Source organism: Atheta coriaria, unplaced genomic scaffold, assembly GCF_025399875.1.
Source record: "Atheta coriaria isolate IRGN ID8LTWV9N9 unplaced genomic scaffold, Caltech_Dcor_3.1 hic_scaffold_9_pilon, whole genome shotgun sequence".
NCBI lineage: Eukaryota > Metazoa > Arthropoda > Insecta > Coleoptera > Staphylinidae > Dalotia > Dalotia coriaria.
This window is the reverse complement of record NW_027045451.1, coordinates 2,647,860-2,674,569: the sequence shown is the minus strand read 5'-3', so window position 1 is coordinate 2,674,569 and position 26,710 is coordinate 2,647,860. Positions and strand designations below refer to the sequence as shown.

At 37.2% G+C, this 26,710-nt stretch overlaps 1 protein-coding gene and 2 non-coding genes across 3 annotated transcripts in view; all 3 read left to right on the top strand.

Moving 5' to 3' along the window:
* Positions 1-275: 275 nt before the first annotated feature.
* On the top strand, positions 276-349 carry TRNAT-AGU (transfer RNA threonine (anticodon AGU)). Its single transcript has one exon. It is a non-coding gene; the product is annotated as a tRNA-Thr (tRNA).
* A 196-nt stretch (positions 350-545) lies between these two features.
* On the top strand, positions 546-619 carry TRNAT-AGU (transfer RNA threonine (anticodon AGU)). Its single transcript has one exon. It is a non-coding gene; the product is annotated as a tRNA-Thr (tRNA).
* Positions 620-2,403: 1,784 nt separating this feature from the next.
* Positions 2,404-26,710, top strand: part of LOC135798892 (protein jagged-1b-like) — a 48,741-nt gene continuing 24,434 nt past the window's right edge. The window contains exons 1-2 of the mRNA XM_065311875.1: positions 2,404-2,999; positions 5,643-5,975. Coding sequence (XP_065167947.1) covers positions 2,910-2,999; positions 5,643-5,975 — 423 coding nt within the window. The 5' untranslated portion in view covers positions 2,404-2,909. The remainder of the gene's footprint in view (positions 3,000-5,642; positions 5,976-26,710) is intronic.

The following is a 26,710-nucleotide window of genomic DNA, read 5'->3' as shown; positions in this document are numbered from 1 at the left end:
GAGTTGAGGAGGATAGTGGATAATAATCGACTAAGTAGGGAGTCCTGGTGACGCTAACAAGAGGTTACAAATGTAAAACATTTGTTTGTTACACTTTCAACTTACGGTTGAATGTTTGAAACATGACTTAAGTACACTACGTCTTATTTTAATGAACATTTTAACTAGTGTAGTCGATATTGCAATATTTTTAAATTTTTACTTTTAAAATTTATATTTTATGGTCAAGATATCTTAGATTTTGACAAAATTTTTTAGAAATGTTAATATTCATCGGCGCCGTGGCTTAGTTGGTTAAAGCGCCTGTCTAGTAAACAGGAGATCGGGAGTTCGAATCTCCCCGGGGCCTATCGTCCTATAGAGGGCGTTTCTTTTAAAATAACTCAGTGTTTTATTGATATTTTCTAGATCTAAGTAAAATTCTAGGAAAATTTCATAAAAATACTTTAAAATATTAGGCTGGCGTCAAAATAAGCAAATGTTTATTTCTTTGAAGGAAAATTAAATTTTTAAACATTTTTTCAGCTAATATAATTAAGGATATTGGCGCCGTGGCTTAGTTGGTTAAAGCGCCTGTCTAGTAAACAGGAGATCGGGAGTTCGAATCTCCCCGGGGCCTAGGCGGTGTAAAACTTGCCAAAAACGAAATTTTTCGAACAGTTTGGTGTGTTTTGCGTAATATTCTCTACTTTAGATGTTATATTCTCCATACACCTAAATATTTACTAAGCAAATTACCTAAGTAATCAAATTGCATTCTATTTGACTTAAATTAAGTCAAAGAAACCAGATTTAAGTGAAATTCTAGGCGTAATTAAATACTTAAGTTAGATGAACCCTTCACAAGTTGCGTGCAAGTTGTACACTCACTTCAACTAAATTTTCTGTTGTTTTCTGAGCAAATTCTTTGCTCTTTCCTCATTCGCGGCAGTTACAGCATCACTTACTCCAACGAAATGGAGTAAAAACATTTAATTGTTGGCATTTCGGGCGAGAACTTCTAGCATTCCAATTCGATTGGTAAGTAATTCTATAATTACACATCGTATCGGCTTCGAACGTCTTGGGATCGCGTTGGATTTAAACATTGGCGTGTTTTGGAGCTTTTGGCCGATGCGCGTCTAGTTATTTAACAAATAATTGGATAAACCGGTAGAATCGCCATTTGATCGTGTAATGGAATCGCTCGAATTTCACTCGTGTTTGTACTCCTAACGCAGAATTCCGATTCTAATCGAAAACGCATGGATTCTTTTGTGTACGCACTCACCTACACATTACTATTCATCAAACATGCTCATATCCCACAAAATAAAGCATGGGAAACATGGGTTGTGCATAAAAAAGACTCAAAACAATATTAATAATTTTAAAACAAAAAATTAATCAGTTAAAAATCGTTTTTTGCGTTTTTTTACTAAAAATTTACAGTTTACAAGCAAATTACATCGATTTTTGAAGTTTGTAAACATAAAGTTCATGCATTTTCACTTCCAACTTCATTTCTTGCCTTCTCTGGTCATTAGCCCTTAGTGTTTTGCTTATTTCTGGGAATTGAACGTCACTCCAATTTCAAATGCGTACCTACTTTTATTGCATTATTAAGTGCCGTCCAGCAATAATTCCGATAAACTCGAGAATTGTAAGCATAAAACAGAAATTTCATCCGCACAGCAAATAATAACGTAATACCAGGGCAAGTAACAAATTGTTGTTTTCGATTTACGAGAATATCGCTGACCGTTTGAGGAGCCAACAAAAAAAAAACACGCCGCGAAGAAGCAAATAACCAGTAAGTAACAAAGTAACATTCTTACTAGTTGCTTGTAATTATAGACTCCGCATCGGTCAGTTCGAGACGTAACTGTAGCGTGGCGAACAATTTCTCTTTCTCGCAAATTAATTGTTATTAATTCGTGAAATTAAATTCACGAACTAATTGATTTTCAAATCGGGCGAATGTACGCATTGTCAAAACCGCAACATTGTGAGTTAATTAGAGAGGAGTTTTTATATTAATTACTAATCTAACAGTATTTAATCGTTAAAAAAATCGCGATTTTTTAATTTCACCAAATTAAATTGATAAATGAAGATAAAAATGTTTTCTATTGAATTTATATTAAAAATAATTTTTGACCGGACGTAAGAATTCAGCAAATACAGAATTTTAGTTTAGCAACCACCGAACAACCAGACAGCCTCGCAACTTCTTCAGTTCTCTCTCTTCGTACGAAAGTACAACTCGCGTTCCACGATTTCCCCCATCACGGCCATCACCATCCATCGCCGAGTTGGCGTTCTCTCTTCCACACGCAATTCTTTCCCAGTGTCTCTCACGCCGGTCGTCCCCCAACCGCGACCGCGACTGTGCACCAGCTTCAGTATCTGCTGAGCCGTTGCATCGTGCATGCAGAGTTCGTGCGCGTTCGGTCCGTTTACGCGTACGTTCGCAGCGCACACGCATATCACAATCACGTCTCCTTCAGCATACTCTCTAAACGTATCACAGTGTCCTCCTATCAGTGGTAACACACCATCGAAAATTCAACACGCAGCCAACGAAAACATTAAAACACAATGTGCGTTACTTAAAACTCAATTCATTATTAACATTATTGGTGATTTTGTACTTGTGGACTTGTCTAGATAATATCAGTGGAATGTTACTGCTACATCGTGCGAATTTTGTGTGAACTTGTTTCGGTTTTTTGTTTATTATCTGCCGGTGTGTGTGCGTGTGAGTGTTGTGTGTTGTTTTGTTGATAACGCAGGCACGCACAGGACGCAGAGGACGATGATGCAGCGTCGCATTGCAACGTCGTCGCGGCCGTCGCTGTTTTAGTCGCTCTTTCGAGGAGGTTTGGTGATTCGAACGCGGCTCGCGGTTGTTGTTGTTCGCGGTGAAGATGTGCAGTGTCGTGTGGCGACTTTTGTGTAGGAGCATGTCACATGGATATTTATTACACTTTTTCCTTCTGTTGCTCAACTTATTACAGGTAAAAATTTTGCGTAATAATTGTTTCTTAGAAATAGATTTTTTTTAACCGAAAAGGGTTTAAACACTACTACTATGTAAGCGGTCGCAGTTTAAAATTGCGAATGAAACGATAATTTCATGCCGACACGAAAAGCCTAATTACATCTTTGGAGCTGACTGGCGCTTAGGCCACTTTGGGTATATCTAGAGCACGATATTAAAACGTCAGCGGGGCAGCAGCAGAAACGAGAAATTAAACGAAAAACGCTTAAGAATTGTTTACGGTTGCGTCCGCTATTAATCTTCTCCTGAAACATTTAAAATGTCGAAAATTTTGCGGTCTATCACGCCGTTATTAAGATAAGATTGGAAGCAAAACAGAAGTGCATATTAGAATTTATTTTTAAAAACAGATTTCCGTGTCTTTCAACACAATACTGTTTATGTGTTGTTAAAATGTTTGCATTTTGTAACTTATGCAATGGAAAGATAATTAAAGTATTTTCGTATGCAAATTTGTTTCTTGAGGCAAAGCAGCGTGTTTTGAGACCGCATGCGGTGCGAGTTTCCGAAACTTGTTTCGTTCCGCGTTCCGTATCTTCAGCGTTCAAGCAGATTAACTTTTCGGATGCACTTGCGCTCGGATGATAAGGGGAATAAAAGAAATTTAAACAAACCGGAAAACGATTACCTCCAATTTTCGGTTGTTGTGGTTAACATTCGTAGCTATAAATTACATGCAAACACTTTAGCGTCGTTTCGAGTGTTTTAAGTGAATTGGGAGGAAATTTACATTCTCCACATGTCATGCGCTTGTGAAACGCCAGTTGGGCCGGACATTGTTTCGACTCAAATTAATTTAATTAAATTAAGACGCTTCGTGGCTCGCTTACAAAACAAATACTTTACGCTTAATAGCGCCCCGTATAAATTAATTGATGCGTGTGAATTTTCGCACATTTAAACGTCCGTAAACGAATTAGATTAACGGCAATTAAGATAAAAAATATTGTGTTCATGTATGTTTATAACGTTTACATTGTGAAGTAGTCTCCGTCGGCTTCCGATTATGATTTCTTTTCAACTTTTGTGGTTGCTTGGTGTTGTAGGAACCTAAGTACGTAATGAATTATGAATTGTAAAAATTGAACCTAATTGACTAACAATGCGGAATGTTTTACACTGCAGGACTTGTTAAATATTCAGATTGATCATGTGTGGGAATATTAAAAACTACACGCAGTCAGCGGAACTGTACCTATGTTACTTATCAATATATTCGCACTTGGCAATAAAGGTTATCAAATATTTAATTTACTCTACAAATTCCCACGGGTGATATCAATGAGTAATTTTTTATATAAAATGAAAACTGGAACTTGCTTAAATATCAATTACTCTGTTGAATTCTAAGAATTTAAGCCGAAATTTTGTATTTTTTGCAGTTTTACTTTAAAAAATATTTTAAAAATTTCTGAAAGTTCATTTTTAATGTTTTTTAACAATGCATTAAGCAATACTTACACGATTATTAAAAAAAATGCAACATTTTTATAGCTAAACTTAACGAGTAATATTAATTGATTAGTAAAACAATGAATTGCTATTGTTATTGCCATATTAAAACGCCCAACATTCTATAAAACAGTTCTTGTTGTTATAATTATTAATTATTTATTGATAACATGCTCACGATTTAATTTTTACGATTCAAAAACAATCCTGTTTTTTAACTTGTGTTATTTGTGTTAGAATTGTGATTTACACGTGTAATATACGTGTACATAGAGTTTCTAGTGCACTTATATCGCTTTATTAACCGGAAAACCGCACGGATATTTCCTGCCTTTGAAATGAATCCCTTCTGCGTCGTTGCGCCGCACAATAAAAGCGCTTTTATGCCGATGCGCGGTAAAGTAGCACCTCTCTTCGAATTTCGAATGGTGTACCTACCTGACGCTCTATGCACTTCGCAGATATCGTGCAATAATAGGTATTCTTTTCACATAGCGCGCATTGAACACCTGAACGGATTTGTTTACATTCCCCAGTCGTCTTTATCTCGTTTCTGCACGCTGCGCATTTGGTTGACATATAATTCCGTAGTTGTTTATATAATACAGAGTGTTTTAATATTTTAATTATTGTTTTATTGATGTTATTTTATGCGTAGAAATTAAATACTCTGGAAATTGTTTGATAAAATTCCAGAGCTTTTAATTTAATGCCGCTTCGTAGAAAAACTAAACTTTATACACGGCAGTTTAATTTTAATTCAGCCATTTGGACTCGTTTAGCAATTTAAACCGCATCGTGATTAACATTTTCTTGGCTCGTTTTCTCGACTTCGATTCGCGGAAAGTTTAATTGAATCCTTTATTAAATACGCGACCGACCGAATCATCATCGCGTTTCTTGTAATCCGTGCGCTGGATTATTGCGTTTTTATTTCATTTCTCATTTAAGTCACGTTAAACTTAATTGAAAGACAATTTGCTTTGAGAATTTCCATGACTACACAGAGGAAGTTTGTCATAAATCCTATTAGAACCTCTATTTACTTAGGACTTAACTTAAGTTTAAAGAAAACCTTAATCAAATAAAGTTGTTTTTATGCGTTGATATTTTTTGGTAATGAATGTGTTTGTTGAATCTGTTTCAGTGCGCGCATGGCTCCGGTTTCTTTGAACTGCAGGTGCTGGAGATGGTCAACCCGCTTGGGGAGCTGACGAACCGGGAGTGTTGTGGAAATGCCGGCGGCGCTGGCGTCGGAAACGGCATCGGCATCATGCAGCGTGCCTCGCTGGCATCGCGCTGTACGACGCCGTGCAATACTTTCTTCCGGCTTTGTCTCAAAGAGTATCAGAGCAATGTGACCAGCACCGGGTCGTGTTCCTTCGGGAACACATCCAGTCCGGTGTTAGGTCGTGATACCTTCACTCTCGCTGATCCTGAACGCGGAAAACTCGTCTTGCCATTCAGCTTTCGATGGACGGTGAGTAATTTTTATATATTTAAATAATTTCGGTTATTTTTTTTAAATTTTTTGTATTGGTGTGATAATGCCGTGCGCGATTAGTTAGTATTTCGTGGTCTTTCATGGTTTTTCAACCCGTCTGCGGCGTGAATGTCCGTAAACCTGTTTTTCGTAATAAGAGGGACTTATCACGTCATTATGCTGCGCGCACACAAGCGCGCAGCGTCTTTCTTCTCGGCGTACATGTGTTGCCGGTGTACTTTGCGTTAGTTACCAGCTTACCACCGCTGACTCTTGCGCGCCCCATCTTTGCGCTTCTTCGCGCATAGACCGCCCGTCGGTCGGGGCCCGTCCGAAGCGCGCATCGCTCGCCGCCGATCGCAAACGGGCACGAAATGAGCGTTTTTAACGAAACTGGTTAACGACCGATAGTCGCCGACGAAGATTCTCGCGAGAAAATGAACGCTTTGCGCCTCACCACAAAACAACGACCAAAAAAGAAAACGGAATATGAATAGAACGTAATGAAATCTTTGATTCACTCGCTGGAGAAACGTGAAATATTCAAAATTTTCTGTGATGTGTGTGTGTGTCGGGAGCAGCACGCAGCGATAAGTTGGAATGCGGTCTTCATGGGACGAGAACAATGGTTAATTAAGCTTAATTAGCGAAAATTGATGCAAACATCGGAACGTCGCGACTGCCTGACTCATTTAGTTCATTGTTGCGGAAACATTAAAATTGTTACTGCTTTCAATTAGTAATAACCTCATCGTCAGCGTGGCATTAATGCGTTTAATATGCGTACATGACTTAAGTCATTTATTCGGATGACTTAAGTGACATTAGGTGAAGTAGCTTTACTTATTTCAGTCAAAATAACGCAAACTTTAATTTTGACTTCTTAAAAGCAGTAATAAATCAGAATAGTTAATAATTCTTCGAAAAGCATCGATTAGACTCTTGACACATTAGTTGTAAGCGCATTGGCGAGTCATGCGAAATACGTGCAGACGAGACACGCAAGCCCGGCGACAGGAAGGAATAGTAATGAGGCGATTACATTTTCACACGTTCGATTATGTCAACGACGATAAATTACGAACTTTTTATTGCCTTCCTACTTATAATATCAACTATACTTATCGACACTGGTATCTCTCGGCGTGCGAGCATTGCACAAATAATAAATGCCCGCATCGCTTGCTTAATTGTCTTGCGTCTTAAGTCTGAAACTCGAAAACTTAAGCCGAAAATATTAACCAATAGTTATTGTGAAATAATAACATAAAACACGAATTAAAAACGTGAAATATATAGATTAACCGTTTTTTTTCGTCGATATTAATTAGCTCCTATGCTAATGAACTTGGAGCGCGCTCGGCTAAACAAAGTTTCGAGTGTGTGTGTGTGTGTGTGTTTAATGTTCAAATGCCCTGGATAAAATATTTTAATGATTGCCGTGATTAAAACGGCTTTAATTAATAAAAATACAAGTTTTACAACGCGCTAGGCCCAAAGGACATAGTCCACAACGCAAGGATGCGGTCGACGAACGTTCGTTATTAGTCTGCGCCGCGAAACCTAATTCAGTAGATGCCTAATTGTCTCGTTTGCATACTAATTGTCATCGTAACGAAGCTATCGGATTATGACGCTGGAATGTCGCCAATCGACTCAATATTTTTTCAAAATAAATAAATAACTAAATTCAGTGGTGAATTATTTTACGAATTTCTACTTAGATTTAGTTTAGACATGCTCGGCATGTTGTTAGTTAAGCACGGGGCGAATGCGCGCAATCGAAATAAATTTCGCCGCTTCCTCGTCTCTTCTTCGTTTCGCGTTCCGCAAGTAGTCTTAAGTGCGTGTACGTTTCAGATCGATTTAATGCCGTCGTTACGATCCGCTTTTCTCTTCTCTAAAACCTATGTAAGCACCGACGATCTAAATCTAAATCTATCCCAGGGCCTACAACCGGAGCAAACGATTAACCCAGCTTTATACACTCGCGACTAAATTTAATTCAATAAACTTAACGTAACGGAAAAACCACTAACTGCAAACACAAAGTCCGAACATTAAAATAAATACAGAAAAACTTGCATTTCAAGTGTCAAAGTTAACGCGCTGTACTCGTAATAAAATGTGTGTGAACAATAGACATTTTGTTTTTATGCATACAGAAACAAAAAAACAGTGTGCTTTTCAATTATTCGTCATGTCTTTAAACTTCAGTAGTACCTAGGTGAATAAAAAAGGCCTTCGAGTCGTTCATCTCGTTTAGTTTTTCTTCATTCTTCAATCCCGCTGGCTTGCGCATTATTTTTTGTCGTCGTGCTTTAAGTCAAGTGTCTCGTGTGTTCATGTTTGTAGATGATGGCGATAATAATCGTAACAAAAAGGCCCTCGAAGGCATCTTCTTCCTCTATCTAATTTCTTTGAGTAGTCGTTTAGTCTATTAGGACGTTGGCTGCGGGCGCAGCGGCGAAGAATGGCCACAAATGAAGAAAATAAAAACGTCAAATAAATACATCGTCGGTGGAAGTAGTAGTTACATTTTTGTGCTGGTCGAAGAAAACACGAAAACGCATGGTAAACGTATAATAATAGCACTTTGGGCACAGCACGTTGGAAAAGGACTTAATGACAGATTGTTTTCAATTGTGTGTTGGCGTGTGGGTCTTGACGACGCGTTCTACTTTTTTTTCGGTAGCTATGTGATATTATTATTGGATTATAAGAAAATCATTTAATTTTGCAGAAATTTATTTTTTTAAATTTAAATTTTAAAAATCAACATTTTAAGTATTTGAACTTTAAAATCTTGTTACTTAGCGATACCTACATTTGACAAGCATGAACTCTCTTACCAATTAGTTCTAATTAATGATCGCTCCTTAAAGCGACCTCGGCGTCTTCGTTTTTGTAGTGTTTAGCGCTTTAAACATCAAATGTGTCGTCGCGTCGTGCAAAGAGTGTTTGTATATGAAGCGTGCGACATTTTACAGAACGCGCTGCCAGTTTACGCCCGTTTTTATGCGGCGTCTGACTATGCACATCCAAGACTTGTTTCTTTGGGACATTATCCTCGAGTAGACCGGGTCGGAGTGCAATGCTTAATTAAAATCGTTTTAATCCGATGTACTCAAGCCACAAAGTACCAATTTACAGGTTCATGGTAAATGTAACTCTACAAAATGGAAATTTATTACATTTTTAACCTGTAGAGTATCATCTATTAAATATTAGCTTATGATTTTAATAAAATTTAATATACGCTTGGAGATTATGTTTTAAACTAGTGCTTAACTTGTAAGTTTGTTAATCTTCTCTTGTCTGTCCGTATCTGTCCGGAATTCTTGTATAATGCGTCGCATCTATTTGCCTACGGTTTGCATTTCGCAGTCGGGTCGATTACGTTGATTATTGCCGCGTTGCGAAGCGACAAAACGGCCCGAAGTCGAACGGCAGTTGTTAGCGGGACGAGTTATCGACTAATTGAGTCGAAAAGTGCGCATCGTCTCGTACGGCCCCATTGTCGACGTCGAGCGTATTTACTTCAGCTATTAAACGCGTGTTATTAGCGTTTGCCGGACGGAGACTCTACGTCGGCTTAATCAATTGTGAATAACGACGCTCTTTGCCGTGATCTTCATGATGATCATGATCAAGAACATGATCTTCACATTTACGAATATCTATCTATTTTCATAGACACAGAAAAAACACAAAAAGAAAATTCATAATTTGAAAATTTTAATTTTTGGCGTTTGAAATTTTGACCTCCAATAAAATTTTATTCTTTTATTTTATTATATTTTATAAATTTTGGTGAATGTTGAACATAATATTACTACCTATAACCATTGAGAACTTGTCGAAAAAAAACTAGTGCATATGTCAAGGTTTTGCCTAGTTTTTTTTGTTTTATTATTTCGTGTGATTTTTTCATTGAAGTGTTAATACATTACATTATGCAAATTGAATGTCATTCACATGCAGTTCTCACTCGATTCGCGTTCGCGCGCTTAAATGTTTGCTGTGGCGGTTACTTAATTCGTTATTTATGACCCGAGTGGCGGCATTGTTGCATTGGGCGAAGTCCCAAGAAAAAATGGACTAAAACAAAACGTGTGAGATTTATTTATGACTAAACGGGCGGTGGCATACGTTACCTTGAACTTTTTCACACACTCACATCACAGTTTTAAAAGTTTATAAAACGCAACATTTTTTTTAATCATAGTAATCGATTTAAATCGAAAGCAAACTAATTTTTTTGTTGAATTAAAAATAGTGTGGTTAATCAAGCTGGTAAATTTAATATTTTTTTTTATGTATTTGATTTAATTGTTAAAATGCTTGACATCCGTAAAATTACATATTATTGGAAACGTGTTTCTTGACTTCTCGAATAATATTTATTAATTGACGTAGCGGAAACCTTGAAAAACGCCCCACACGCGTACCACCTCGCCCAACGCATGTTACGTTTTGCGGCATGTTACGCTCGTTTCCTTTACATATTAATTAATCTTAATTCCATAGAGTTGCGCTTTTTATGCTCTTTAAAAACCTTCCATCGGTTAAGTGCGCATAAATTTAATGCGAGCGCTAATAGAATTTTCTTCATTCGATACCGAACGCAATCGGAATTGTAGAAAAATGTATAAATAAATAAAAATGAAGGTTAGAAATCATAGAAAATGAAATCAGCACAGTAGGCAATTTATTTTCTAGAGTGCAGTAATAAACTTGATTTATTGATCATTCATGCATCAATCAAAACATTATTTGCAAAATTGTATGAAAATTTTCCAATTTTTAAATTGTTTTCCGATAAAAATTTTTCATATTTTTCACAAGACACATAATTTTTATTGGCTTGTAAATAAATTATTAATAAAAAATATTTTTTTACTTATCCACATGGTAGATATTTATATATCTAGCACTTACCCACTTGCCGTGTCTGACATACTACTCATGTCAAGTCATTCGCAGCGTAATAATATTCCAATGGGATTTATGGGTGTGTGTGCCTCCGTAAAAGTATTCAACAATAACATTTCATTTCGCGTCGTACGCGTTCCATTCCGCGCGCGCAAATAACAACCTGCTAACGGCGCGCAGGTAAACGCGCAGAAATTCATTCCTTTCGTCAATATGCCGAGAGCGCGCACAGCCATTGTGCACTTGTGCGATAGCCATGTTGTGTGTATATATCGTAAATAAACTAATCAGCGACATGAGTAACAAATTGCAAATTGTTTGCATTGTTGTGTGACAGACGAATCTAACATTGACATTTTCTTCAATACTTCATAATCGTAATAATAGCTTCTCTCCGATTTTATTTATCCCGAGTGGTAAGAAACAAGTTGTCAGTTCGTTAAGCGGCGCCGTGAATTAATTGCTCTCTTGTTAATTACAAGATCGCATCGAGTGAGTGTGTGCTTACTCTCCGAATATAAGTTGAGTGCGTGCCCCCACACTCACCGCACTTATTATTACAACGTGTTTATTGCTTTTCGGTGCGTACTTTTCGCGGCATGCGCTTTTTGCATTACTTTCCATCGCATATTGCTCGGTTTCAGATATTCTCATGTATTATGCATGCGTGCATATTTGCATCGAAAGCTGAGCACATAGAAATCGAATTGAAAGGGAATTTAAGAAACTGAATTATAAATATTTATTATTCCCCGCAAAGTTACGTTAATTGTTAATCTATTGTACATTTTGGAGCGCAAAACCGATTTTGGAAAAAGTAATTAAATATTATTAAACCACCTGTCACTTAAATAACGACACGTAAAATCGCAATTAGTCACGGCTGTACATACGCACCGCAACTAAATTTATGAGTAAATTAATAATCGAATATTCATCTTTTGGTCAGCGGACAGAATAACGTGGTGTGAAGCCGCAAACGATGGTCCCGGTAATTAAAACGCGTCATTGGCGATAAATTTGCATAAAATTGTTGTTTTAATTAGTGCTCTTTTTATTTCCTGCCTGCCAACTGCTCTGGCGCATGTCAAATTAATTTTAACAGTCTTTTATTTGATGAAAAATGTTGTTTTATCTTCCGCCGTTAAATTGTCTTGTTTGGCGTTAATTTATTGTTATTTTTCGTCAACCGCGTACATCACGCGGAATTAACTTTTTTTGAGAATTTTTGAGAAACTCTATAAACGTCGCTGGAGGTTTATGAACCTCATCAAAAATCATTTTTCATTCCTGTCCCATCCACAGACGTGAAAAGAAAGCGGACACTTTTGAACTGCGCCGAAATGAACAATGCGTCAGGCTGGAGAGACATTTTATTATTCACTTCTTTTACAAATTTACATCTCATTTTATGTCACTTTACGTGCACACGTACCTAGGTACACTCAAATTGGTCGTTTTGGTTGTTTAAACAGTTTAATACGTTGTTTTCGTGGAAGGACGCCAGTCAAAATGAATTAGAAGTTTTTTGCTCGAGCACACGAGCAATCAATCAAGTTGATTTGAACTCGCGTCCACCACACGCAATTTCAGTGTTGTGTGCTGTGTTATGTTATGTGTTAGTTTAGAGATTGAAGCGCTTGTGATGTTTGAATACGGATGCGATTGACGCGCCGATATCCGCGCGCGCCATGCGAAGAGATAAAATTTCTAATGACAAATTGTTGCTTTACACGCCGTGACACTTGTTTTTTCCTCTCCTAATTTGATGAATTTGAAATTTGCATTTCGAATCCGTCGACAATTATTCAGCTGTCTTGTAGGCATGCCAGTGTGACAGTGTCATTGATTCTTTTGAAGTAGAGGAAATGAAGAAACATTTGTGGATAGCGAATATAGGAAGGAAAAGAAGAAAAAAAAGTCAGTAATTGAAAATTATACAAAAATTCTATAACGGTTATCGCATAGTCAGGAATTAGTTATGCTGAGGTCTTCCCAATCGTATGGCTAATGCATTTATGAAAGCGACGTTGTTTTACACGGCTTAGTAACTAATAAATTTGCTAATAAATTGTCCACTTAAGTCACGCTTAAACTTAACTTAAAGATTTGATAAATTTTTGTTTTTACTACAAACACAAATATTTTATGGAGAAAATAGCTGTTTGTTTACTGTTGCTATTGTTCCCACTGAAGGGACTTTTAAAAATTCATATTTAACAGGTTTAGACATAGGTCTAAAGGGTTTGGTCAATTTGTGGTGGTCAGGCAGCATTCCCGTAGTATTTCTGCGGAGTTTAACGCGCCCGCTCGCCTATAAAACTAATGAGAAAACATTAAAAGCTTAAATGCTTTTTTGCATATCTCTTAATTTACGAACCGTGCGTCGTGCGCGCACATACCCACACCCCGGCGAGGCACCGAGATTGAACCATTCGCGCCGGCGCATTATCGGCGTTATTATTATAATAACCTTTTCGGTTACATCTAAGCTGGCTCATGTGTTCACCGATCGGCGTATTTGCATTCCTCGTTATTCCTCTGTAAAATTTTACCTTCTCGTTTTCTCCACGCAATTTCTGCGTAATTAGCGGCCATGTTGAACTAGGTCCTTAAGGATCCTTTCGCACCCGACAAAAAACACTCTCCGCTGCAGTTAATTACCGAATTACTGAGTTTGACGAAACGTAACGAAACGAAAATGATGTTTTCCGACGATGGTGATTAAAACGAACCCGACTTTGCGAAGTGCTTCAATCAACCTTTGAGATTGTAGTAGGATTTCACGATGGTCTTGCTCTGTTTAGTACCGAAACTTAATTGTTTTTGTAAACACTAAATTACGAAGAGTTTACAGCGTCTTAAATTTAGTTGTATCTATGGTACAGCATTGATTTCGTCGGTTTTCGCGCTCGTTACGGATATTTAGATGATTGGAAAACCGAATTGCGAAAAATTTGCGGCGCGCGCATTCCGCACGCTCAGGTGCATTACGCGCTTCCATATAAGCGGAGATTGTCGGCGACATCATTCCGGACGGGTTGAGTTAACGCGGGCATACACTGGTGATAGCATACTGCACGTACTACAACAAGTCTGCATACGAAAGAAAGACGCCATGCTTGGCATGCATGAGAACCACCTTTCCTTGTCCGACCAGCTCGCGGTGCCGTAATCCACATCTAATGTGTAGCTCAGGTATGCGTTTTCTATCGATCGCGCCGAGGTCAATATTATAATACGGTTAATTGATAATTAATTCAATTGCGTTCACCGCGTACGTGTGCGATTATCTTGGGCTTTAGCTCTTTATTTTTAAGAGAAAATCCAATCAATTTGATGTGTGCACTGAACGTATTCGTTTTATTTCCTTTCGGTTCGTTTCAATTGGCTATAAAATTTGCAATGAAAATAAAAACTTTCCAATACTACTGGCTGCGCACTCTCTGGATGTAGACAAAATAGAAATTAGTTGTCGGTGTTAAGTTAACAAATTTGTGTTAATATGAACGTAAATCGCGTAATTGCATTCGAGTTGTTTGTGCAAACAAACGCTGAGAAGAAATTTAGCTTTTTAATTAGGTGGTTAGAAATCGTGCGGTAGGGAAATTCAATTTATCTTAATTGAAATTGGATAAATTGAGTTTTAGATGAGTAAAAATTAGAAAATTAGAGGTTTTCAAAGGGAAATTTTCTGTTTAAACATTTAGAAGACAATTTAGTCATTTTTCTTTGTTTTTGTTGATAAATAGATAATAAAATTAGAAAATAATTTATTTTTTACAATTTTACAAGAGAAAATTAAACAAATTTATGTAAAGAAAATTTTTTGAAGATTTTTGTTATTTATTTCATCAACAAAAGGAAAAAATAACAAAATATTAAATAATTTGATAATTATGATATTCTCGTGACGCACATAATAATTATATTAGTGATTAGAAGACGCTGACAAAGAAAATTTTCATTTCGCCTTACATCTGCCCCGTATGACTGCTCCTTCGAAAGATTAAAGGTCAAAACAATAGAAAAATGCACGCGCCGGGTCACCAAGTGTGTCCTGTCCCATCGCGCGCCGAAGAAGTTTAATTACTCATCTCGTTCCAGAGAGCACGAGCGGGCGAGCAGACCGCTGTCGAGTACACTAATTAGACATTCATTCGCATGTACGCGACGCACTACGCAACACCACGGGCTAATAAATATTAACCAACTAATAAGTGCACGGTGCATCACCGGGACCGCAGCGTGTTCGAGAGCCAGTGCGCACGTCGAGCGCGGACAGCGCCCGAAGATTTATGTTATTAATTAGAATTAATGGTGAAATTAACTAATAACCCACTGAACCGATATAAACGCGTATTTTTTCATTTTAGCTTTTAATCTACAAGGCAATCTGTTTCGAATATGATTTAATACGCGCTGCGATGCGGATTTTGTTGATTATTGTAATTTACTGTGGACGGTGTGGTAATAATTGTAATAAATCGTGTTGGTGGAGAAAAAGATGAATTTACGGGATTTATTACGGAAATTTTTTGATTGAACTAATAAGGGATTAATAAGACTGACAATTATTATCATACTATTTATTTATACGTCGTATGAAGTCAAAATTTACATATTTATTGGTAAATGTATGTTTGTTACTCGATAACTCAAAAACTACTCATCAAATTTGAATGAAACTTTGCAATATTATAGATTATTAATCCGATTGGAACATAGACTACTTTTTGTTTTGGAAATTAAATTCAAAATGCGAAAAAATCAACAATTCTACAACAAAAGCACTACGGTTTTAAATTGACTTGTATTGCTTGATGTGAAAGATCCTAATTAATATCGTTTAATTACTTTGTGAGTTTATTATTTGTATACAACGAAAAACAAATATGCCGGACATGACGTCATTAATTAGTGCGCATTTCGGTCGACAACGTATCGATGGCGCATCGAAAAATTTTCGTTGTTTTTTTCCGCTTGCGTTTTTGTTCCACCGTTGAAACGTCTTAAATCCTTGTGTTAAACAGTTTCGGCTTCGTTATTACATTTTCTCGGTTTGTGACTGCGGTGCGCTCTTTTAATTAGAACTGCGCGGCTCAAATATTCAAACCATTCGTCGCGCTCCGAAACCTCGCAACCCTCTCTCGCGAGTGCAGTCAAATTTGAGCGCTACAAAAAAATCTGGAAATGAACCAAACTGAAACCCGTCGCGGGCTGAAGAGTCAATTATATTAAAATTAATTGGACGAAAATAACAAGCAGACCGAGAGTTATCGATAGAATGCGATAATCGTTTTTTAAAGTTACAGAACGACAATTTTTGAATCCTACGGGCCGATGTGGAAGAAATAAAGTGGGAATGTGTCATCGGGGATTGCGCTTTTTTTGGTTTTTGTCTTCGCATGATTTGTAAAACGTTTTTATTTTCATGGACGCGCGCAAGACACAAAAGGACGTTGAAAATTAATCGCCGCCGACTCACACTCGTTACTTACTTGCATCCGATACGTTCTTTCATCTTCCTTCTGCCTCTTTTGAAGGTCGTGTATTATGTCGAGCCGTACAAGTATGCACTGGTTTTATACTAGTTATTTTATAGAAATTAAAAATTTTAAAAAGTAAAAATTGTTTCAAAATTCAAAAATATATCTTGGGTTTAAACTTTAGAAAAACTCAAACTTTTGAATAAAATTTTTAATTTTTGTTATCATTTTGAACACACTGTATATTTTAGTGTATTATGTGCCAAACAAAACGCGTTAATGAATCGTTCGTCCTATCGTCAAACGATATATGGTTTTAACCGGCAATACAAAAAGATTGAAAAGTTTTTAATTGGCGCTGCAAGACTGGAATGTAAAATAAAATATAAAAAAGTCCATGTAAATTTTGCGTCGATATTTTCAGCCATTGCAGTGTGAAAATAAAAATTTAAATATTACTATTGCATCGCTTTCTAATTAATATTTCGACCATTATCAATATTAACATATTATTAAAATACATTCGTGACATTTCGATAATGGAACATTTGCATTTTCACATTTTGTGAATTAGTTTCTATCGAAAAACTAATTCAGCATTTAAAGTTTTTAATGTTATTTCATTAAAATATTTCTTTTGGGCGTATCACAAGTGAGGAATGAATTAATTGCTTAATTATAAATATTAACTTAAGGATTGGTTCCATTTACACGGTCTATATTAGTGTTTTTTCGTTGACAACTTGTTAAATTTGCATATAGGTTTAAAAGCCTCACACTAATTAAACAAATTCTTTTCGGTTTACGACAGTCGTGCGGGAATTAAAAACAAATTTCAGTTTTGTGCTTGTAGGATCATAGAATTTCAAACATTTGACATTGATTATATTAAATGTGACCTTAAAATGCTTCAAGTATCAGAAATTTTCGTATCTCTTATCTAAATCAGCGAAAATTATGGGCATTATCCGTTGTGTGTATGCACAGCATACTATAAACAATTTGCTGGCGGTAAATTGTGTGAAATATTTCAAATATTCAATAACAATTTGCGATTTGCTTCACATCGAACCATCGGGTTAGAAATAATGAGGAAAACATGATGCAAACAACGTGATAAAACTATAAAATCATGTAGATAGAAATTTTAACAAACATAATTATTTAGAATTTGATTTTTGATGCTTAAAAGCTTCAGAAGTGTTGTTCAAAGTTTTATTCCTTATTTTTTGTTAAAACACACTGTATGTATGCAAGAGAACGAAACACGACTTGCACTTGCACACAAATCTCGGAATGACTGTGTTTAACTTATGTACAACCTCACACGAGACTTTGGAAAATGTTGACTCTGCCTATTAATTAAAGACTACCAAATGTGAAATGCGCTCGTCTATTTCGTCGACGAAAATGCTCACGTTTCGGATACATCTTCGCTGGCTCGCTCTATAATTTTCAATTTGATGCTTTTCTAATGTTACTTTCGACCATTCGAACATCAAAACTCTTCCTTCGTGCACCGAGCCAGAAAAAGGAAATAAAAGACTGGTGAACCTGGAATTATACACCGCTTCGAATTCAAATCGTTGATAAATGCAAATGAAAATTTTTCATAATTACGGCTTGCGGTGTAAAAGCGGCGCGTTTCACAAGATCCTGTATTCTGCAGGTTGAAAGTTGAATACCTCTAAAGGTCTCCAGTATTCGTACGGAGACAAACGCACAAGAAGTTTGTCTGGTCTGTGCGTTTTGTTGGTCGCGCGCGTATATATCGAGTGTCGCCCGTGTTCGGTATAAAGTTACAGTCGGCGGAATTGTAATTTATATCACCTTTGAAGAAGTATTTCGTTCCACCAAGCGCCCGAAGCCTTAAGTATCACTAGTATCACCATATCACCCTAGCACGAGACCAAAATATATATTTATTCTTTGAGTCTTTAGACTAATGAAAACATAAAAACAAAAATCGCATGCTTTGACTTGCGGTATATGCACTGAACTATGACAACAAAAGTTGGAGATCACGGAGATCTCATTGATGTCATGTAAACATCAAATTAGATCGTAAATTATTGCTCAACATGGCGTTCCGCAAAAGGAAAAAACATCGATTTCCATTTAACATAAGTTTGTTAATTAAACGCGATCATGTTCGACGTGCGCTCGCCAAAAACAAAAAGCGGATAATTAGAAGAAAACGGCAGGCATCAACGCCGCGAAAAACGTGAAAACACGAAAAGTTGCGCACGATTTTCCATCGTATTACATACATCTATTGAGTCTACTCAAGTGCCGATCACAGACCACACCACACGAAATTACAACTTTCAGTTTACTATAGAAATCAACTTGAAATTTCGATTAATGGATCAAATTTGCAGCAAAATAAAATCGTGCACTGTTGTTTATAATGTGCATTGTGGTGTATTGCAAACGAAATTGAATTTGTTTGCACATTTATTTATTTCGATACTGGATGCTATTTGATTTCAATCTCTCACGTGCTACTTTCAAATTTTGTCGCTGTGCACATCGGACGACTTTTCTCGCTCTGCGGCGCGAGCATAATTGGCATGCGCAGCAACATTACCTATTTTGGTACTTGCGTCAGTTTAACGTGTCACGTTTTTTTTTTAATGCAGATATTCGACAATTAACATCTACACCGGGCAATTTGTTCATGTCATCATTTATTAAGCGTTGCCATGGTGATTTAAAATGTTTTTGTATGTTTGTACGGCTCATAAAAGACGCCTTTGTTTCACGTATTTAAAACTAAATAAACTCCGAGACGATGATCGCCCAAATTTCGATCGCGATAAGCGCCCCACGGCCGGGTGGTAAAAATCAACGCGCGTTATATATATTTTCGAATCTTTCTTGTCACTGTTTTATGTGCGACGTGCATTCGTGGCGTCATCGTCATCTCGCGCGGCCAAGAACGATCGATCGGCCCGATCGAAAATACTCCATTCGCTTCGAGATGAGACTTTGTTGTTGTGAAAAGATCACACGAATGAGATTTCGACAAGGGCAGAGAGCGAACGCAGGGGAATATAACCGAAGAGATCGATCGCGACCACGCTTGCATGTAATGGCAATTTACTCATTTACCTTTCGACCAATCAGCGCCGCCAGAACAAAAAGTATCATCGATTTTTTTCCTTCGGTTTTTCCATCGGATACCTACAACAACCACCCTGTAGATATTGCATTTGAGCGTCGCCTTTTGTTATCCTTGATAGAGTTTTCGAGCGTTTGTTATGTAACTTTCCTTGTCGTGCCTCTTTGTTGACGGCTTCTTTTTCATCTCAAGACATCCTCGCATGGCTGTATTGAGATATATCGCGATATATCGGGATGCAAAAAAGCAAAACAAAAATGTAACAATCGAACCTGTCGGCTGCGTTCAATCTCGTCGCCGCTGACTTAATAATTATCGCCGTGAAAAAGATGATTAAGACTCTTCGCCATATTCAACACATTCATCATGAATATATTATATTATCGCGCCGTCGGACGCACACCGTCTCGCCGATGTCGATTATTATATTACACGTCGATTATGAGATTATAATTTTCACAATGCGCGCTGCCACAATGCCGCAGCACAATCTTTTATCAATTGTATTGCATCCAATTAGATAACATTATAATTATAACGTTATCGAGCCGATGCATAAATATTCTTATTAAGACGGTGCAATATCAATAAGATTATACGAAAATAAATATTATTACGTTTTATTGACGGTGATAAATAATTGTTAATAAACGCTGCGGTTATTGCCATGGCGTTCGGCGTTAAATGAAGTGATTTTATGCGCGCACCGCAAGAAGTCGACGCGAGTATGCAAAAAGTGTAAAAATTGCCTCACATGACTTGCGGTTGAACATTTAAAGCTCTTAAAACCGAAAGCGCATAAAATCGCTTTCCATTAAACGTATGAACAACCGCAATCGTATACAGGACGAATATGTCAATTGTAAAACAGGTTATGTATAAACATAACCTATTTTTATGATTATTTTGTATAAAATTTAATTTTTTCTACATAAAATGTTTAAAAATTAAGTTTTGGTGTATAATATTGTTGATATTGTTTATGTCGATGAATTTGATGCAACAAGCTGTAGGATTTTAGACGAGTCAAGCAATAATAAACTAAAATATCAGTTGGTTTAATTGGATGGGAACCGATGAGTCTGCAACACAGCGCGCACCGCACACACCACCCGAATGCCGACGGGTGGTGCACCAACACAACCGAACCAACTTTCTGCGCTCACTTCTGTGCATCGCACTCTAACCTCAAACACGCGTGCGCATTCTCTCTGCGCTGCCATTTTGCCCGTCGCCGTTTAATTCTCAATCGCAGCGCGCTTTGTTGTTGTAATTTCGCCTTCGTTAGCGCACCGCGCGATTTAATGTCCTCATATGTCGCTTAAATTTCGATTCCATCGAAAAACTAATGGCTGCCCCGAATATTTTTGGTGGCGCGCTGTCCCTTCGTGCCTGTGCCTCCAAATCCGAAACGCATACTTTTTATTTAAAATACCTTCGCCGCTCATCGACTGCTCTGGGACGACCAGTTTGATTTTTATCTCGCGGCCCGCGACCAAGCGCACAATTCGAAGATATGCGGTTGAGGTTGAAGTTGAGGCTGGAGACTCAGGGAGTCGAGTGCGCGCACAAAGCGAAGAAGAGGCCGGTGAAAGACAAGCTGGAATGTTGTCTAGGTTGAGAATAATCACCACCGGACGCGCGATGCGACGCGAACGCGCCCGCGACCGAGTTTATTATGCAAAGCTTCGGTTTTAATTGTTGCGCGCATTTTTTCCCGATCACTTTCAATCTGTATATTCAATTAGATAAGCACAAAATGTTTATTTATGTCCCGTGGCACGTAATAACTTATTGTAGCAATTAAAACTTACTTGTAGGCTATTAGATCGTAGATGGCGCCACTTGTAACAAGTACAAATCACTTGAATTTTACGAATTGCCGTCATTATGCGTGTTTTGCCCAATTGTGTACGGTTTAATTAATTTAATTTTGCATGGGAGCATGTTTATCCTCGATTTGCACGTCGCTGTGGCACTTTTTTGCATTTCTGCACGTTCCCCGCCGGTCGTTTCGTTTCTCGTTATCTCGTTAGACCGGCCGACGATGCGCATTGCTGACATATTGGATCGGAACAAGCAATTAAATCACAACCTCTTCGTCGGTTTGCTATTCTCGGGACGCGCGCGAACGTGAACAGGCAATTTCCATGTTAATTTGCAATTAATGCGTTCTGTACAACATTTCGATCATATTTCCACGCGAAAACTCTGTGTATAAACGCCTAGCACTGTTCCGGACTGTGTACCATAACGAGACATAACCTATATGGAAATGGCGCTTACCATTTTGTTGCAGGCGAGCAAAGAAACAGTTTATGAATAAACACAAACATGTTTACAGCATGTTTCTTTATTTGTTGTAAAAAGCTCATCCATAAATGGTTTCTATCATTGATCTGACCTAAAATCGGCAAGCGATATGTGATTTATTGGTTTTGCAGAGCACTATACAAATATGTAGTAGATATATATATGATCCTGATGCGCGCATAAAAGTTCCACATTTTTTCCCTGCTGGCATTTTTCCATTCTCAGTTTTCTCAGTGTGGATTTTATGAGTGGCGTCGTTAATTTCTGCTGCGTTGTTAACAGCTTGTCCCAGTGCTCATATGGCAAACGCTAAAAGAGAAAATTCCACACAAAAAGGACGCATTCATTCTTCAAGCAAATCGTAAAATTGTTCGCTGCCTCGTCCAACGCACTGCTCGTACAAGACATTTTTATGGTTTATGATCTTCATCGGGCGCGCTTCATGATCATCAGCGCCTTTTATATTTGCTCATTGACTCATTGTTGCCTTGTTGGCCGTGTCGTCGTTAACGGTTAGTAATTTACCTAACCGAAGCACTGCCGAAACGCACAATAAATGGCTAGTAAATTAATAAAATAATATAATCGATTCCAGTTTCGGTCTTTTTGTGTGTGTCGCTTTGCAGATGTTTATTGTACGTAATTAATGTTAAATAAATACGGAATCGCTCAGTTAGGTACTGGGTAATGAGGTAATGACCTGATCAAATAATTTGATAGCTTTTTTAAAAAATATTCAAGATAAATATCGTTTTATTGTCATTTTGAACTCGAAAAAAACTAAATTTCCGTGTCAACACTCCTCTACTAATAATTAGTTATATGTTTTCCTATTTGAATAGAAATTGCACTCATTTACCACCGACTGTCACGTTTGCTGGTGATTTGCATGCATTACGCAGTAATTACAACATTTGCTCCTAATTGAAATTCCGTTTTAATTTCCACGCTGCTGATTTCCATAATTAGATTAAATATTTATGTAATTTTTCTTCTCTTATTTATTCAAATTGAAATACAAATGTATTGCATGTAGATAAGTCGTAAAAGTTCACTTGTCGCTGGTGAGTCCATCAACAAGCGCAGCCAACATCTAAAGCAACGAAAATGTATTGTTATTCCGATTCGGTAGCGACGATACGGCGAAAAGAAGAAGACGTACATGGCGCGTAGGCACCTGCATATGTAAAGCGTACTTTCAATGTGTGCATGTGCATTTAATTTATTTGTTATACTATGCGAAGCGCGCGGCGCGCGACTCGTCGTGCGCGGAATGCCGAATGAAAAAGGCACAATTTTTCGTTATTATCCCACGATATATTCAGCGTTTTTGTGTTTGGCTTTCATGGCGCTTGACAGTTGACATTTACAAAGCACTAGAAGTAGGTACAATATAATCACAATAATTTTGACTTAGAAACTAGTTAAATAAGTAATTTTTAAGAGTTTAAAAACATAAATTTTCTGTTTTTTAATTAAAATTTGTGTTTAGCAGGTGCTAAAAGTATAGGAATGTGATTATCCTCAGAAAATCACCAGTGGGCGCTGTAGATAAACACTCATTTAAAATTTTCAATGATATTGACTGCATTGACTGCATTGAAAATTCAAACCGTGAAAATCACAAAAGCACCGTTTAATTTCTTCTTACTCGAACGAATGCCTTGAACCACGGTATACATCGCGCAAGAAATCCTAGCATAACATCGACTGATTAGCCGACTAAGTGCTAGCGCTCGCCGAGGATAATAGAGCATTTCTAGCGCCTCAAAAACCGGCAGAAAAAACGCGCTGCCGGCGTGAAAAATGACGGAAAAAATTTCACGAAGCTTTCGATGAGCGGCAATGTCACACCGCATTACAATAGGATAATGTACGTTAATGCGAATAATCGTAGTTTACATGCGCGCAAACGCGATGTAATTGAAAATAAATCGACGACAAATTAGTTCATTTTTTTGCCTTATTCGCTTACAATGCGAGCATCAATGAATGTCATGAAAATATAAACTATAATTTTGGGAATGTGCCGGAATTCTTGGAATTGGTAATTTTATTTCCTCTTTACTTGTCAAAAAATTTCAACTGAACGCATTCCTAATAAATTTCACGGTTAACTTATGTGTGAAACCATTTTTATGAAGCTTTGTAGCGATGTTTATTATTTTACTTTTGCATATTAAATACGCTCGCATTTAATTTAGTCGCAGCGCACGAAAAAAAACTAGAATAGCATTGTAAATCTAATTTTATGGCGAATATCAATTTTTATCTTCTTCTTTTTTGTTTCAGGTGAGTCACACGCATATAATAAATCAAATTTATTCGTACAAGGTAACGCAGCAACACATTTCGTATGTATATTTAGTTTTTAATTAACAGCGCGGGTTTAAAAGGAAGTCGCGCTCAAATGCATAGAAGTTTTATTCACTTCAGAATTTGTAAGTTTCGGCATTTTTGAATATTAATTGATATGAATCGATTTGTGTCACATTCAGTTAGATATTTCGTGCATGCTTGATGTAACACATCGAATTAAGTGGCGTAGTAAGAACTGTTTTTGAACGGTGCCATCGGCGAGTTCAGTGAAACCAGATTCTTCCGAGAATCTCCTGCGTCATGAATTATTCATCAACGATTCGGAAACGTATCGGTCGTTAAAACTTGTTTAAATCCGCGCAATTCCTCAATGAATTACAGAAATAAAAATAATCTAGTATTGCACAATATTAGCGTAAATTTTTAAAAATTTATTTGAATTTTTAAATTTTTTATTTTAAAAGAAAACAAAAAACAAGCAGAAAAAAGCAATCTGCGTGCTGAATCCTGTTGAAGTATGAGAGAGTTTGGATGTCCCATGGCGGGGATATTATCTCGAAGATAGATTAAGTAATTAATGTTGTTGCGCCGACGTGATGCGCCTTCTCTTCGGCGGTGGTGTCCATGATGCTCCTCTTTGCTCGTGTGCGTCGTGCGTCCGCTCCGCAATGTCGTCATTAATGGAATCTTTATGAGTGGGACAATATTCGAGATTGTATATCTAATAAGAGGACAAGAGGAGTCTTCTTGACTGCGGCTGTAGACTTTGGTTATACGCAAAACAAAAACAAAAGAAAATAAAACAACGAGAGGAGAAAAAATCAACCGACAAGTTAAAAGTGAATTTATAAATGTCGCTAAAGGGACTGTTTAATTAATACTAATTTAATGCAGAAGCCACGTTCTTCGGTATTACGTTTTACTTATCAGTGCGTATCAGGAGATTAATTAATACACAGATTTGCTAATGAATTTACTTTAAAAATTTGAAAAAAAAATTAAAAAAGATTTTTTTGCTTTTTTGTTGTTTTTAAAAGTAATATCAACTATATTTTGACAATATTAGGTACCAGTAAGTAAGATATGTACGAGTACTGTAAGATATCCCCTTAAGTCACTCATAAGCTCGAGAAAATAAAACGCCTCGTCGTCGTGATCATAGTCGGTATATTCCGTGCCTACCGGTTGGTACACTATAATTTCCCGTCGGTATTTCATTATAAATAAATAACGATCGAGCGGAACATGGAAGACGAAGTTCCACGCGGACAAATTGCGTACACAGCGAACGAACGCGAACGCCCATAACGTTACCTCTTCAGCGGGGCTCGGTTCGCGTTACTTTTCGTTACCTGCGCCGTCTAACCACACATCACAGCTATCATACCATCGTATCATACCTTGCCATAGCATGCGAGTCAATATAGCTTACGACTTTCGACATGCCAAGGCATACACATAAGTTACTTAGATCTAATAGAACATTTTTACGCATTGTGAAGATGTATCGACTGCATAACCTATGATTTTCAATGTATGAGGTTAGGTTATGTTTTGGTTGAGATTTGACGTGAGGTTTGACTTTGAGATTCCAATCGTCAAAACAATATAATGATATTTCATTCGGACTAATCTAGTTTAATCTCTGGAGTAGAATATTTTCGAGGTTATGTTCAATGTTCAATTGATGTCTTAATAATGCCTTAGGAGTTAAGGTCACGAAACTTATTAAGATAATAGATTTAGACAATCATCAGTAGTTTATTTTATTTTATTTTTTTGCATTTTTTTATTTTTTTGCTCTTCTTGTTTATTTTCTTGAGTTATCCTTTGTTGTATTGCACTCGCAGTTGTAGCAAGTACGAGTAATTATGTGGAGCTGTTAAAACATGGCGGTTTTCCTTCACGATCCATCAGCTTCGTTCTCCAGGTGCTCCTATTGAAGCACCAAACTACTAAAAGAAAAGACAAGCGCGTCTTTGTGTTCTGTTGTGTCTTTGTACCTCCTTGCGTCGTCTTCACACCAGTAGACATCTTCTTAATAAAATACAATTTTTATTTCCTTTAATAATCACATTAAAATATGAAAGAAACTAGTTTTAGTTTTATACACTTCTTTATCTGTGTAGCCTTTTTTTCTGTGACGTGATATAAAAGTGAAACGAATATGATTTCTTGTTTGAGTTTAATTCTTGTATCTCGACTCACACCTTGGAGAAAGACTTTGATGTAGATGTGGAAGCAACACTAGTTATTATGATTAACATCTCGACGCCGTCGTCGACGTGTATGCGTCGTCTCGTACGTGCGTTTTATGTGTGCGCACACGCATGTGAGCAGCGCGTAAACGCTCAATTATGTAATTTGCTTATTATCGTAATTGCAATCAAAACGCACTCGCGGCCCGCGATGCCGATACAGATGCGGTAATTATCTTCGCGGCGCACCGGCGTTGCATCAACATATGTGTGTGTTTAATAATTGATGATGGATTTGTTAACAAATTTGCTTTACTTTATTTAACCACCAATTTATTAATAGAAAATTATATT